Genomic DNA, 14,506 nt, shown 5'->3' with positions numbered 1-14,506 from the left:
CAAGCCGGAGGGGTGCAGGAGGCCTGCCTGCATGCTTCTCAGCAGCTTCCTGGTTCACTGCTGAGCATGTGGAGGGCCCCGCCGCACTCCTGTGGGGCGCTCCATGTGCCCCAGCATCACAGCAATCACAAGCTGCGCTGGTACCTCAAGGTATGTAGAAAAAATTTTTAAAGCTGTGTCTGTGTCCAAATTGCTGATTCTCTGAATCAGCATTGAAACTTCAGATTCGGATTTGGCCGAATCAAATCAGGGACAGTGATCCGAATCAACGAATCAAATCACTATCCCTGATTTGGGCCAAATCCAAATCGAATAGGGCCCGCTTCGCACACCCCTATGAATCAGGCCTACCATGTGCCATATAATGATGGGCCCTGACACATGTTATATCTATTGTGCAATTAACTTGTTAGACCTGCTACATGTGTAGGGTGACCATATGTCCTGTTTTAGCTGGGACAGTCCTGGATTTCAGAAGCTGGTCTTGGCCAGCTGTTGGGAATTATAATGGGTGTCCTGCAAATGCAGGGGCATTGGGGTGTAATCTGGCTGGGGGGACAGTGTCTGGGATTTCCAGGATTTCCATTTGGTCAGCCTATGCATGTGCAAAGTAATTATCACACAATAAAAATGGCCAATGAGCTGCATAATTGTTGTTCAGAAGTGTAGAACATTTTTGCAGCTGCTTTCTGTTGAGCTTTATTTTAAACATGTGGGCGACAGTGCTTACATACAGGGTGATAGTGCTTGTCAGGTCCTCCAACATTCCAGCATAGGCTGCTGTTCCCACCCCTCACCTTCCTGTAAGGGAACTCTCTATGATTCATGCTTAACTCTGCTGCCCAAGGTTGCACTACCAGGAAGTTGCTTCTTTAAGAAACCATTAGCACCTCTTTGTGAGAGCCGAGGTGTAAACAAATATTCAAGTGACATGCTTTACTTGTCTGACACAGGGAGAGATGGAGAAGGGAGTTTGTTCAGAAACCTGTGGACAGGACAAGAACAGACACAAAAGCACCTTGGAAGTCCCCTAGAAAGTTCAAGCCCTGGTGTTCCTGCTGCTCCCCCTGCCCTGTTTTCACATGGTCTCTTTGGATCTTCACAAGGATTAGGGGAGCAGCTCCTTCACCCAGGGAGAGCCAAGCTGACTTCTCATTCCCACCACAACTGAAGAGAGGCAGCTCTCTCCAGCTTCCCTTGCTGGGAATTGCATGCAGGGTATGTTCCCAGGACTCATTCCCCCTTCTAGATGGCTTGCCCTCTGAACATGTAGAAAGTTGCGTAGTATGACAGTATCTATCAAGTGATATTACCTGTTGCTTGATGGAAATACCATCAGCCAGAGGCCTACAGTAGTGTTTCTCAACTTCTCTAGACTCAAGGCACCCCTCATTAGAGCAATTTTTTGTTGCAAAGAACTCAGAAAGACAAAAGGGCCGAATACTTTAACGCTATGGATTCTTACTTGAAATCTCTGGGTTTATTTTGTGAATCATGTTTGCACACCGAACAGTGCTAACATTACATGGCACCCCACAGCACCCTTGAAAGGATCTCAGCCATGGCACCCTGGTTGGGAAGCACTCTTAGACCCCCATACTAATTTAATTTCAAATTTCAGTCATAAAGACAAGAAAGGACACAATGTTTTGCAACTCAGCCACCCACTCTCTCCAACTGGGCATATTCATTGATGAATATTTATTGAGTCTTCATTAAATGAAGCTCTGCAATTTGTATTTTGGCATTATTCTCCTATTCCCTCATAACATTAAATGAGCTTTCAATCATTGCTAGAGTTTCAAATGTCTGTAACATAAGGAAAAATGATCTTGGTCGTTGAGTTTTTGAACAGAAATATTCTTGGTAGCTTGAATGCTTTTCTTTCTGTTATTTATTCTGGCACCAACTATTGCACAGGCAAATGATCAGAGGGGTGTTGTTTTCTCCTAATGTTCAGTGCTTTAGATTCTTTGTTTAATGACATTGGATTCTGAAAAACTGAGCAACCATATAAAGACTCTTAGCTGCACCAACTGTGGAAGCCTCATTGAGTTAAAATTGGTTTCACTCCATTATCTGTTGGTGCAGCAAATCTACTAAGGACTGATGTGGGAGTTTTTATTTAAATTTGGGTGAATAGTTCCTTTTCTGTACAGAATTGGAGCAAACCCGAGTATACATCACAACCTTTTAGCAAATAGTACAGTTTCTGCAAACATTGCTTTTCAAGCAACCCCTGCTCTTCTTCGTCCATGCTTTTTCTGATTCTTTTCAATCTCTTAAGAAAGCAACAGCTGTTCTTCAACATGAATATAAAAGTCTTCATAAGTGCCCCACTGAGAGCAGCAGCGAATATGGAATGTTGTATTTTCTTTTGTTGTCAAGGCCAAATTAGGGTTTAATGGACCCCTGGGCAATGCAACGGCAAGAATCCAGCACAGGATGAAATCCCTGAGGTTATTTTGATTTTCTTTATTGTGTCTTTTATCTTCCAGTTTAATAACTCCATTTTGCCAAAATGTTTAGTTTGTCAGTTCACAAAAGCTACATTCTCCTCTATAATGTACACCTTATTAACATTTCACATTTCCACAGTAATAACGTAACCCTTTGACTTGTCATCCCCACAAGAGTATGCAGTAGTTTGCAGTCCATGCAGTAGTACTCATTGATCTGAAGGCAATATCAAGGCTTTTGGGCAGATTGTTCCATAGCAGAGAAATGATTACTCCCTGGTTTATGACACAGTTCTGCATTGCACTGAGTGTATTGAGCAAAGAGTGGACAATTTCAAGTTGACATAGTTTAGTTCATTTATGTTTGTTTATTCAGTGCTCAGTAAAGTAAAGGCTGCTTAGAATATATAAGGACCTTCTCTTAGTTTTCTGCAAAGGGCTGCCTACTTTATGCAGCTGTGTACAGTGCTGTATAAAGGATTAAAAGATGAAAAACCATGTTTAAACAGCCACCCCTAACCTGCTCATACAGAAGCACCTTATTTATGCAAAATCAAGCTCTGTAGAAGGCACCTGTGCTTCCAAACTGCTCCCAGCAAGGCTGCCTGGCAATTGAATTCCCTTGGCTTTACTCTGAAAACACAGTAAAGTAGTTCCAGCATAAAGGCACTTTCCAACACAGGCTGCATATAGATGTTCATTTCTACCCGAAGAAATCTCTTCCAGTAGAAAAATAGCCTGGGAGCCAGGGGACTTTAAAGGGCTGCTCCCTAGGCCACCTTTGCCTTTAGGGGAGCCCATCACTTGACAGCCTTGCCCCCTCTCCTCCCTGGGAAGGGGTCAGGCTATCAAATGGCAGTTGGCAGCTGCTGAAAAGCAGCAATTGCTACAGACAACCACATGATTGGCAGGAAGGGGGTGGGTATTCTTCCATGGTGGGAAGCCTCCCAGTTTCCCCTGCCCCCCACCGCTCCTTTCGTGCCTCTGGGTGATCTGGAGTGCAGGGAAAAGTAGGGAGCATGCAGCAACTGTGGCAAGGCTCTGGGAGCCTTACACTAGGGGCATGGCTGCCTACCTTCCCCTGTGTTGGTCTGGGGTGACCCAGAGCAGTTAAGGTGAGGCTGGGGGCATTTCATTGCAGTGGCAAGGCTCCCAAGCTTTGTTGCCACAGCACAGCAACCTGCCTCACCCCATACTGCTTCAGGTCAGCTGGCTGGTACAGGTGAAAAAGGAAAGCCAAAAGAGCTGGGCTGGGGAAAGTCTCTGCACTCTCAGCTCTGCCAGCTTCCCTTTGCCTCCCCACCACTCAGCTGAGTAGCGGGGTGGTGATTTAAAAGCTGGGAGGGCCAGAAGCCAGGCGTGTAGAGGTTTTCCCCAGCCCAGTCCTCAGCTCCTAGCTGCCCCTTTCAGCCCTGTCACTTACCTGGGGGACAGGGCAGCAAGGGGAGCTGGTTGGAGCCAGGTCATGGAGACTTTCCTGGCATCCCACTCCCAGATGCCAGCTTTTAAATTGCTCTTCTGCCCACTTAGCTGGGAAGCAGTGGCAGTAAGAGAAAGCTAGCAGGAGTCAGCAAAGCCCTCTGCCTATTCCCAAAACTGGGGGCTGCCTTGTTTGAGGAGGAGTCAGGGAGCAGTGGCTATTGCTTCTCTCGCCTCATGCTCTATGGGAATGGGGGAGCAGCCTTCTCAAGACTGGGGTGACCCTGGCCTCAGGAAGCCAGGATGCCTTTTTTTGGTTCCACTTCTCCTAGTCCCCAGGAGGAGTTAAGCTAGGGAAAATTGTACAGCTGTTCAGTCTTCTAGGAGAACCTCTATCCCAAATGCTTTAAGTCTGGTTCTTGGGTTATTTTTCTCCCAAAGCAGCCATTTTTGCTCTGGGAGAAAAAGCCTGAATAGCTATACACTTCTGATTTCTTAACTAAGAACAGCAATTCTCTCAATAGAAATTGAGTGTCTGTACCTAGTCATAGAGATGCCTTGACCTTGAACTGCTTCTTCAAGTGCTTATATAATAAAACAGTGGAAATTCTCATTTTTTCTTCTGAAACACTCCCACGCCAAGCATATGCACTCCATTACCTGGTGTACCTGCCTTTTGGCGCACACTGACTACCTCCAGGCCATTTGCACCTTCAGTTATGTGCCCTTTCACCCTAGGACAAAGGTAGGCTTACTAATTCTGTTTTCTGAAGTGATTTATCACCCAGTAAGTTTTGATATGTTTTAGGCAAATACTGCTGCCAGTTTGTTACTGTGACCAATCACAGCTGAGGCTCACAGCTCAACCATCTGCAATCAGAGAAATTCACTGAATAAATCCAGATTTATGAAGAAATCAATGGGACCCACAGTCTGCCTGAGACTGACTGTTCTCCGGGCAGAGAACTTACATTGTCCAGTGAATTGTTCTTTGTGAATGTTCTAGTTGGTTGCAGCCTAGGAGTCTTACGTCAGAAGAACAGTTGCAAAGTGTCTCTTCTGAAGTTCTTCAGTCAGACATCAACTTTTTAGCTGGATCAGCAACCTTCTTTTAGCTTATTAGTCTGAATAATCACCAACCACACACTAGAAAAAATCAAGAGTAATTTACTCTCCATTAGACTTGCCTGCAAGTATTTCCTTCATTTCATTTATTCTGTAATTTCATTCATTCAGACCACATGGTAAGTCAAGAGTTAGAGACCATTTTCTAGACCCTGTTTCTGATTTTACAGACATATTACACTGATGTGACTTCACTGGCTTGAGTGGAGGAGGCGATGCTACCTCTCCACTATCAGATCTTTTCCTAAAATGTGCTATTATGATGTAACCCTCAAAAGCGTTTAAAGGTAGAGTGAAGGGCTGGATTCCCCAGCAGATGCAAGTTCAGGCTGAGGGTGTCAGGAGGCAGTGGTGACCATTAACCATCTTCACACCTGCTCTGATCTTAGGGAAAGCCAAGAGTTGAATGACCTCTGAGTTCAACCTAGAGTAGCCATCGCTTGCAGCATAAAGGAAACTTAAGAGATGACAAGGAGTTCATGTAAGATCATAGAAGCAGCAGCTATTTATTGAAGGGAGAAACATTTAGTAAGAAATGGCACGATCCAGGTCTGTTCTCATTCCACTCTGCTCTTTACATTTGTGTGAACTAGTCACCAGCCAAGGTCAGACCTAACAAAAAAGGGCAGCAGATCTTCTACCACAGCTGGAACTTAGAAAGTAAGAAATTTCCTTCTGGAGTAGATGCAGGTAAGTACAGGCCTCAATGTCCTCAGGAAGAACTAGATGCATTTTAGTCGAGAGCAACCACCAAAAAAAAAAAGAGAAAGGAGGAGAAAGAGGAAAGCAGGAGGAAGAAGAGGAACCTGCTACTCATGGATGCACACTAAAAAAATAAATACAAAGTTCCAGGAACCTCCTTGTTGAGGTAGAAGAAATCTAGTCCCCTTTCTGAGCTCTTTCTGGTTTGGGCTTAGTGTGGGAGGTTCTCAGATACTGTGGTGATGAATCTATGTGAGAATCTAGAGAGATAAGGACACTAATACCTAGAACTGTTGTAGGGCTTTTCCTCCAGAGAGCAAAAATGAGTTTATGAAATACATCAATATCTTTATACCAATTTTAGAGATTCAAAACCTGAGGCACAGAGAACTGATTTGCTCAAGGTTACCCAGCAAGGAAGTGGTAGAACAAGGAATAGAATCTGAGCGTTACAATCCAGTGAAAAATCCATTAGGCTACAGTGCCAGGAAGGATGGATAGGTTTGTGGAACACCTTTAGCTTTATATAAGTTTATATCTTCCATCATAGACATGGCAAAAAGTTCTTCCATTATGAGAGAAACTGGAGATTTAAGTGAACTTAAGCTTGATTTATGGCAGGATTATATTTTCCATTATAGCTCAGTTCAGGATCATTTATTTTTTCTTCAGAACATTCTCTTCTATGGTAAGATGGGGGCATTTTTTTATTTTAAGTTACAAATCTACGTTAAAAAAAGTAGATGCCCTGTCTTTCAGCTCTGGTCATGTGAAAACAAATGACATGTCATAAGGAAGTCAGTCAGGAGGAATGTGAGCAGGCTGCACTTTGATCAAATGTATGCACCAGTCTTGCTGTAATCTCAATTATTAATCATCAGTCATCAAGTTCAAGGTCCTCATCTTTAACACGTAGCACAGCTCTGCTCTTCCCTACATCTCTGCTCTGGTTTAATTTTGCACCTCTCCTGCTCCCAGCTACTTCCTTTGTTTCCCCACTCCTACTCTCACTTCACATTTTCTTCTGTGTCATTCTGTATACTTGGAACAACCTCCCACATTCCAGGCACCAAGAATTATCCTTCCCACCACAATACCCATTTTATTAGTGAACATGCCTCCTCTGGTCTTCTATACTAAGTCATATGCCTGAATCTTTATACTGTTCATTGTACTTTTCTGAGGGTCAGATTCTGAAACCTGCACTTGCAAGACTGCCACCTTTATCTGTTGAAGTCAGTGGAACTTCTTATGGAATAAAGTAATTTTCAGCCTGAGTATGGGCATCAAAATCTGGGCCTGATTAGAGAAATCCTGCATATCCCATCATCATCAGTTGCACAGAAGTCATCAGGAGCTGTGAGTGCTTGGTACCTCCTAGGATAAGACCATTAGATGACAAGGATAACATTTTCAAAAACATCTAAGTGGCTTAGGAGACATTCTTGACATTTTTAAAAGGGACTGAAGGGTGCCTATAGACATGCTCCGATGCATTCTAATTAGAACGCTCCAGCATAGCCACATCCTCGTGTATTAAGCCTCTCCACATTTCAAAATGGCCATGGGGGAGCTTTAACTAAACCTGGTTGAATGAGCTTTAGTTAAAGCATCCCTATGGCCATTTTGAAACACAGGGGGCTTAATACATGTGACAGTGAGCTGTTTTAATTAGAGCGCCTGTTCAGGAACCTCTCTGATTAAGAGGGGAGCCCCTCCCTGCCATCTCTGAGTACGTGTGTAGGCAGCCGAAGTGACTTAGCTATGAATGCTAAAGATGTGTAATGGGGAGATTTTCAGAGGCACATACAAAGGTAGTCATGCGTTCATTTGAAATTGGGACATAGGTTACCAAGTCACTTCAGCTCTTATGAAAATGTTACCCCTTGATCCTTTAGGACCTGCACCCTGAGCTTTGCATATATGTCCCTGTCACTATGTTTGTTTATAATGCTATTAAATTAACCAAAAGAATTTGCAGTTGGAGAAAGTGTTTCAAGTTTTCTTAGCTTAGGTCTGAAATACAACAAAGCGGTAATTAACAATTCAGTAGGGTACTATGCAATATACTTTATTTCATGCTGTGACTAAAGAAGAGCATCAAAATCTTTAAAATACTTTATCCATGACAAACGATAATTTGAGTAAAACCCTCTGTCCTGCTCTGCTTCTCACATGCTTGAATCCTAATATCTTTATATCTCAAAATGATTGTCCTTTCCCCATCCTTGTTAATCTAGGACCATCACATAAATGGCTTGATAGAGAAAATTACTCCCATGTGCAAATAGAAACTTAGCTGTCTTGCAAGAAAGGAAATGATCTGACTGTAGAAAAATCAGACCTTCATTATCTGCTGACCTTTAAAGTGGGAAAATACCAAACTGTAATTTAGGATTTGGAACTCCACTGAGGATATATACATGTAAGAAATTGTTTCACTCAGAGATAGAGAACAAAAGGATTGGACTGTTTGACAGTCTAGAAATAACAGATGTATCAAACCACATTGGTAGTAACCAGTTTGCCCCCTGCCAGTTTTAGCTGGAGTTGATTGCAGAAGTAAAGCAAAAAAGATGTTCTGCTTTTGAGAAATATCTCCAGTGCACAGGCAAATACTCTGCCAGAAGATGGACCAGTATGGTTTCATCGGATGTTTTGTAATGGCCGAGTGTTTTAGTTAGGTGGCCAACAGTTTACCTCTTCAGAGGACATTTTTCTTCTTACATTGTATACGCAACCCAGTAGATAACATTGACTGCTGCAAAAGCTGCTGGGAAAACTGCTCTGGCGTAAATATCAATAGTGTCAGCATCAATGGGCTTAAAAAGGGACTTTATGCCACCCTTTTTGTCAGACTTAATTTCTTGCTGCTGCTTTGTTTCTCCAGTTTCAACTTCCACTGGGCCATACGATCCAGGAAACCTTCTGGGAATACGATGCTGTCTGTTGGAAATGGCCAGTTCCTGGTTAACTCCGGCAATAGAAAGTGAAAACAAGACAATGGCATTCTTGACATTTACCTGCAAAGGAAAGAGAAGAACTTTTTGAAACAATCTGTATGGGAAAAGAGATAGGATATTTAACCTATGCTAGCAAGGTCCATGTGCAGCGAGTCTCCACTGTTGGGGCGTTCGTGACAATCCAGACTGCAGCAGTGGCAAAACGCACACCATGTCTCATATTGTCAATGACTGCCCACTGAATAAGTTCAGTGGTGGACTACAGGAACTGCACACAGCCCCTGAGGATGCTATCACATGGCTCAGCAATTATACACATGCTGAATGACCTGAGCTAGCCAGGTAGCTTAATGGTTTGACATGCAGAAGATCCAGATCTGAAAGACTGTGCTACCATGCAGGTTTGAAGTCTGATTATAATTGTTCATTCCCTGGGCTTTTGAAGGGGCTTGAGGCCTTGCAAAGTCAGAATGCTTATCCCTGGGCTGACTAACAAGTAATATTGATTGACCATCAGAGAAACTGTTATTTGGCTCACTGACCTGGAACATAGGCAAACCCTCAGGGTTCTTTCAAAGCTTGTGGAGAGCAGTGAGGAAGGTTAAGTAAAGAACCCAGATCAATTATATTTGCTAGCAGCTTAAAAAGACCTAAGTCCAGGGAGCCAAAAGGACTGTCAAAAGCATTTTTTCTCTAATGAATTCACTCTCTGTCTTTGGCCAGTAAGAGGCAGCTAGGTATATGATTGGAGCAGTTGAACTATCTAGACAGAACAGTTACTGGAAAGAATTTCATTTCAGTGATGTTTTATTCTTACAACCTGTTGTTTTGGTCCCCGGATCTACTTTGAAACAAGCATTCTATCCATGAGCAAAAGAAAATCTAACTGGACTTTCTCTTGCAACTAATACGGGGACAAATTAATCTCCTTCATTGGCGATGCGTTGGGATGGCATGTGGTGGGGGAGGCATGTGCTCCCCCAGATTTCTGTGCTGATGGTGGGGTGTAGGACGTGGGGCCACATCCCAGATGGAGCCAGGGCCTGGCAGCAGCAGAGGCAGTGGCAGTGACGGTGCAATCTGTACTGACTGTGGGGCATGGAGCTGCAGCCCCTGTCAGAGCCAGTGCCTGGCAGCAGCGGGGATGGCAGCAGTGCAGATACTGTCAATACTTATACGTTGCCTCTGATCTTGTGTCATAATGTTGAAGATAATAGGTCTGGTACTCAGTTAGGCTAAGAACCTTTTACAGTGTACTAGCAAAGGAAAGAGGCCTTAAATAGCCACAGGAGAATATGCTCTGTCCATGGGCCTCCCCACTTGGTATAGAATTGACTCCACACGAGCCCCAGTGTTAGATCATGGCATAGTGGTTATTGATCTGAACACCCTTGGGGCTGTTGTATCTTACACCAAGGGCAGAACACATACCCAAAGACACCATCATATTATTAGAATGCAAGGGATGCACGTCTGGCTTAAAAATCACTTAAAGTCCCTTCCCTCCCCTGTCCCATGCTGGCTTAGGTCAGGAACATAGTATGTGATGATGATTGGTTGTACATGCTGGTAATTATCCTGAAACTGGGCTTGACTCATTTTAAACAGGTAGCAACCAGCATGCCTGAATTTAGGTGCTTAGCACTGAAATGGCAAATGTACTAACTTAAGTCTTCCTCACAGCCACCACCACTCAGATTACTGACCTCCCCACTCTGTCTGCTGGCCTTCATTTTGGCCTTTTGCTTTTTCATGTAGTCAGCATTGAAATGTGCAAATGCATATTCCACCAGAGCAGCAAAGACAAAGACATAGCAAATCCAGAAATAAACATCAAGTGCTTTGATGGCAGAGGCTCGTGGAAGTGAAGACCGAGCACTGACCATCAGTGTCGTCATGGTAAGAACTGTAGTTATACCTGCAGAGAATCACAAGAAACTTTCTTTAGGATTCCATGATACCACCCCAATGGTAATGCACAATGACCTGTATTTTGACAGGGGTTTTATTCCAATCCAAGTTAGCTGAATTTTTCAAAGCTGTTTAGGGGATTTGGAGACCCAGTTCCAAACTGGGTATGCAGGCACCCAAGGCAGGTTTGTAAATCTCATCCTGTTAGTCACTGTGTTTTCTGTTACTAGGCACAGATAGACAAAGAGAAAGATCCCTTGAGGGTCTTGTTTCCTTCTTAGCCCTTAAACTTGCAACTCTTACTCATGTGAGTAATGTTCCCTCTAAGGTGTACGATCTGTGAGCGCGCCACTTTGGTCCGTGAGTGTACCACTTCAGTCCGCTCCCATTAATGGTGTAACAAACATATGAGCACTTGAATCGTAATTGCGTTCTGCTTAAGCACTCTTATGTATTGTTTGAATAACCCTGGTGGGGCTCTCAAGAACAGCAGCAAGGTATTGTGTTTGTGGGGTATTATACATTCATGAACAGATTTAAGAGTTAAAATTGTCAGTTGTCACAAACAGCTAGAGGGTTAGGGTCTGAATCCCCTTACACAAAATCAGATACCGGCATAACCTCAGTAGAGTGATGATACAAATTAATAATATGCAAGAGGAGAATCAAATTATTTATACTTGAGTGTGTATTGATGAAAAAACTCCTATAGGTACTTGCATATTAAATGAAATAGCTTTACCCAACTCTTACTCATGTGACTCACATGATGTGAACAGACCCACTGACTCTGTGGGATTCTTTGTGTGACTAGAGTCTGTGGGGCTGCTTTTGTAGTAGTGGCATGGTGCACATACTATTGTTTTTAGGGTAAAAGGTAACTCCCCAAACTTTTTATCTTCCGTCCTTTATTAGGGCTGTCCTCCCTAATCAGGTGACAGAAAATGGAGCCTGAAAGGAACCACTTTAGAGGCTCTGCTTTGCCAATGCAGGCGCAGCATTCTTGATGGCACATCAGAGATGAGTATTACAGCTTTTGCTCCCCTTCCTACTGAGATCCCAAATCCTTTTTTTTTTTTTTTTACCTAGTGACACCCTGGCAGGCACAGCTGACTGGCTGATCCAGAAGGACACCCACGACATAGCCACCAGTAAGATGGAAGGAACGTAAGACTGGATGATGTAAACACCCCGATTCCTCCGCAGGTGGAAGTGGAGACTGAGCCTGGGAAACTGACCAGCTGGTGGAAAAAGTGGGCAAAGGGAAAAAGTATGTTTGTGTATTAGACATGCTGGTTTACAGTTAAGACATAAAAATGATGCTTATCTGCATTTACAGCATTTTCACACAGGGCTGTAACAAGGTCCGGGTCCCAGGGATGGTTGTGATGCCCCCTGGTGGCTCTACAACTGTGCCCTGCTCCACCTCTAGGGCGCTTTCTTGTCTTGCCCACCATGCCTTGATGGAAATATAAAAAATAGGGAGGCTCCCCATGGGCCTTTGCGTAGCCGCAGTCTGACTGAACCCCCTTGCTAGGGTTCCCTGGCACGCTCACTGGGCCTCTATAGTCCCAGACCCCTTGCTGGGCCTTTATAGTCAGCTGTGCCCAGCAGGGCACCCAAAGCCAGGCTGATTGTGTGGCTCCAAATCCTCTCCTACACCATGCCCCATGCCTCACAGGTGTTACTATAATATTGTTCCCTCTAAAGGGGCAGAGGCTAAACCCCCAATAAATTTAGCCAGGCTTTCTAGCCTGGGCCCATTGTATCAGACCTGACTCTGAGGCACTACCTCTTGCTTGTCCTTTCTAGACCCTGGCCCCTGTCTTAGTCAAGGAAGCACTGCAGAGTAGGAGTTTTGATGGGATGGGTGCCCAAGAAGGGTGGCTGTGCCTAAAGGAAACGATCCTTTGGGCACAAAGCAAGACGATCCCCGAGCGAGGCAAAAGAGGGAAAGGGGCCAGGAGGCTTCCATGGCTGACCAGAGAAATCCAGGGCAGCCTAAGGGCCAAAAGGGGAGCACATACAAAGTGGAAACAGGGTGAGATCACTAAAGATGAATATACCTCCTCTGCTCGTGCTTGTAGGGAGGCAGTTAGGCGGGCCAAAGCTACCATGGAGCTGAGGATGGCAACCCAAGTAAAGGAAAACAAGAAATTGTTTTTTAGATACATAGGGAGTAAAAGGAAGGCCCAGGGAGGAATAGGACCCCTGCTAAATGGGCAGAAGCAATTGGTGACAGATAGAGGGGACAAGGCTGAACTCCTCAATGAGTTCTTTGCCTCAGTGTTCCTAAGCGAGGGGCACGACAAGTCTCTCACTGGGGTTGTAGAGAGGCAGCAGCAAGGCGCCAGACTGCCATGTGTAGATCCTGAGGTGGTGCAGAGTCACTTGGAAGAACTGGATGCCTTTAAGTCGGCAGGCCCGGATGGGCTCCATCCGAGGGTGCTGAAGGCACTGGCCGACGTCATTGCAGAGCCACTGGCGGGAATATTCGAATGCTCGTGGCGCACGGGCCAAGTCCCGGAGGACTGGAAAAGGGCTAACGTGGTCCCCATTTTCAAAAAGGGGAGGAAGGAGGACCCGGGCAACTATAGGCCGGTCAGTCTCACCTCCATCCTTGGTAAAGTATTTGAAAAAATTATCAAGGCTCACATTTGTGAGAGCCCGGCAGGACAAATTATGCTGAGGGGAAACCAGCATGGGTTTGTGGCGGGCAGATCGTGCCTGACCAACCTAGTCTCTTTCTATGACCAGGTTACGAAACGCCTGGACACAGGAGGAGGGGTGGATGTCGTATACCTGGACTTCAGGAAGGCCTTCGATACGGTATCCCACCCCATACTGGTGAACAAATTAAGAGGCTGTGATGTGGATGACTGCACAGTCCGGTGGGTGGCGAATTGGCTAGAGGGTCGCACCCAAAGAGTCGTGGTAGATGGGTCGGTCTCGACCTGGAAGGGTGTGGGCAGTGGGGTCCCGCAGGGTTCGGTCCTTGGACCGATACTCTTTAATGTCTTCATCAGCGACTTGGACGTGGGAGTGAAATGTACTCTGTCCAAGTTTGCAGATGACACAAAGCTATGGGGAGAAGTGGACACGCCGGAGGGCAGGGAACAGCTGCAGGCAGACCTGGATAGGCTGGACAAGTGGGCAGAAAACAACAGGATGCAGTTCAACAAGGAGAAATGCAAAGTGCTGCACCTAGGGAGGAAAAATGTCCAGCACACCTACAGCCTAGGGAATGACCTGCTGGGTGGCACAGAGGTGGAAAGGGATCTTGGAGTCCTAGTGGACTCCAAGTTGAACATGAGCCGGCAGTGTGACGAAGCCATCAGAAAAGCCAATGGCACTTTATCGTGCATCAGCAGATGCATGACAAATAGGTCCAGGGAGGTGATACTTCCCCTCTATAGGGCGTTGGTCAGAACGCAGTTGGAGTACTGCGTGCAATTCTGGGCGCCACACTTCAAGAAGGATGCGGATAACCTGGAGAGGGTACAGCGAAGGGCAACTCGTATGGTCAAGGGCCTGCAGACCAAGCCCTACGAGGAGAGACTAGAGAAACTGGACCTTTTCAGCCTCCGCAAGAGAAGGTTGAGAGGCGACCTTGTGGCTGCCTATAAGTTCATCACGGGGGCACAGAAGGGAATTGGTGAGGATTTATTCACCAAGGCGCCCCCGGGGGTTACAAGAAACAATGGCCACAAGCTAGCAGAGAGCAGATTTAGACTGCACATTAGGAAGAACTTGTTCACAGTTCGAGTGGCCAAGGTCTGGAACGGGCTCCCAAGGGAGGTGGTGCTCTCCCCTACCCTGGGGGTCTTCAAGAGGAGGTTAGACGAGTATCTAGCTGGGGTCATTTAGACCCAGCACTCTTTCCTGCTTATGCAGGGGGTCGGACTTGATGATCTATTGAGGTCCCTT

General features: G+C 45.3%; 1 protein-coding gene across 2 annotated transcripts in view; it reads right to left on the bottom strand.

Annotated features, from left to right (window-relative positions):
- Positions 1 to 7,755: 7,755 nt before the first annotated feature.
- GABRD (gamma-aminobutyric acid type A receptor subunit delta) overlaps positions 7,756 to 14,506 on the bottom strand; it is a 43,910-nt gene continuing 37,159 nt past the window's right edge. Inside the window, exons 7-9 of one of the 2 annotated variants that reach the window (XM_006265120.4) lie at positions 11,665 to 11,820; positions 10,375 to 10,586; positions 7,756 to 8,728 (exon numbers count right to left, since the gene is read on the bottom strand). In XM_006265120.4, the coding sequence (XP_006265182.3) occupies positions 8,429 to 8,728; positions 10,375 to 10,586; positions 11,665 to 11,820 (668 nt within the window). In that variant the 3' untranslated portion in view covers positions 7,756 to 8,428. The remainder of the gene's footprint in view (positions 8,729 to 10,374; positions 10,587 to 11,664; positions 11,821 to 14,506) is intronic. The other variant, XM_059716598.1, reaches the window with a different exon arrangement.

This window comes from Alligator mississippiensis, chromosome 13, assembly GCF_030867095.1.
Source record: "Alligator mississippiensis isolate rAllMis1 chromosome 13, rAllMis1, whole genome shotgun sequence".
Lineage (NCBI taxonomy): Eukaryota > Metazoa > Chordata > Crocodylia > Alligatoridae > Alligator > Alligator mississippiensis.
The sequence above is the reverse complement of the archived record's forward strand: the minus strand, read 5'-3'. Positions and strand labels throughout refer to the sequence as shown.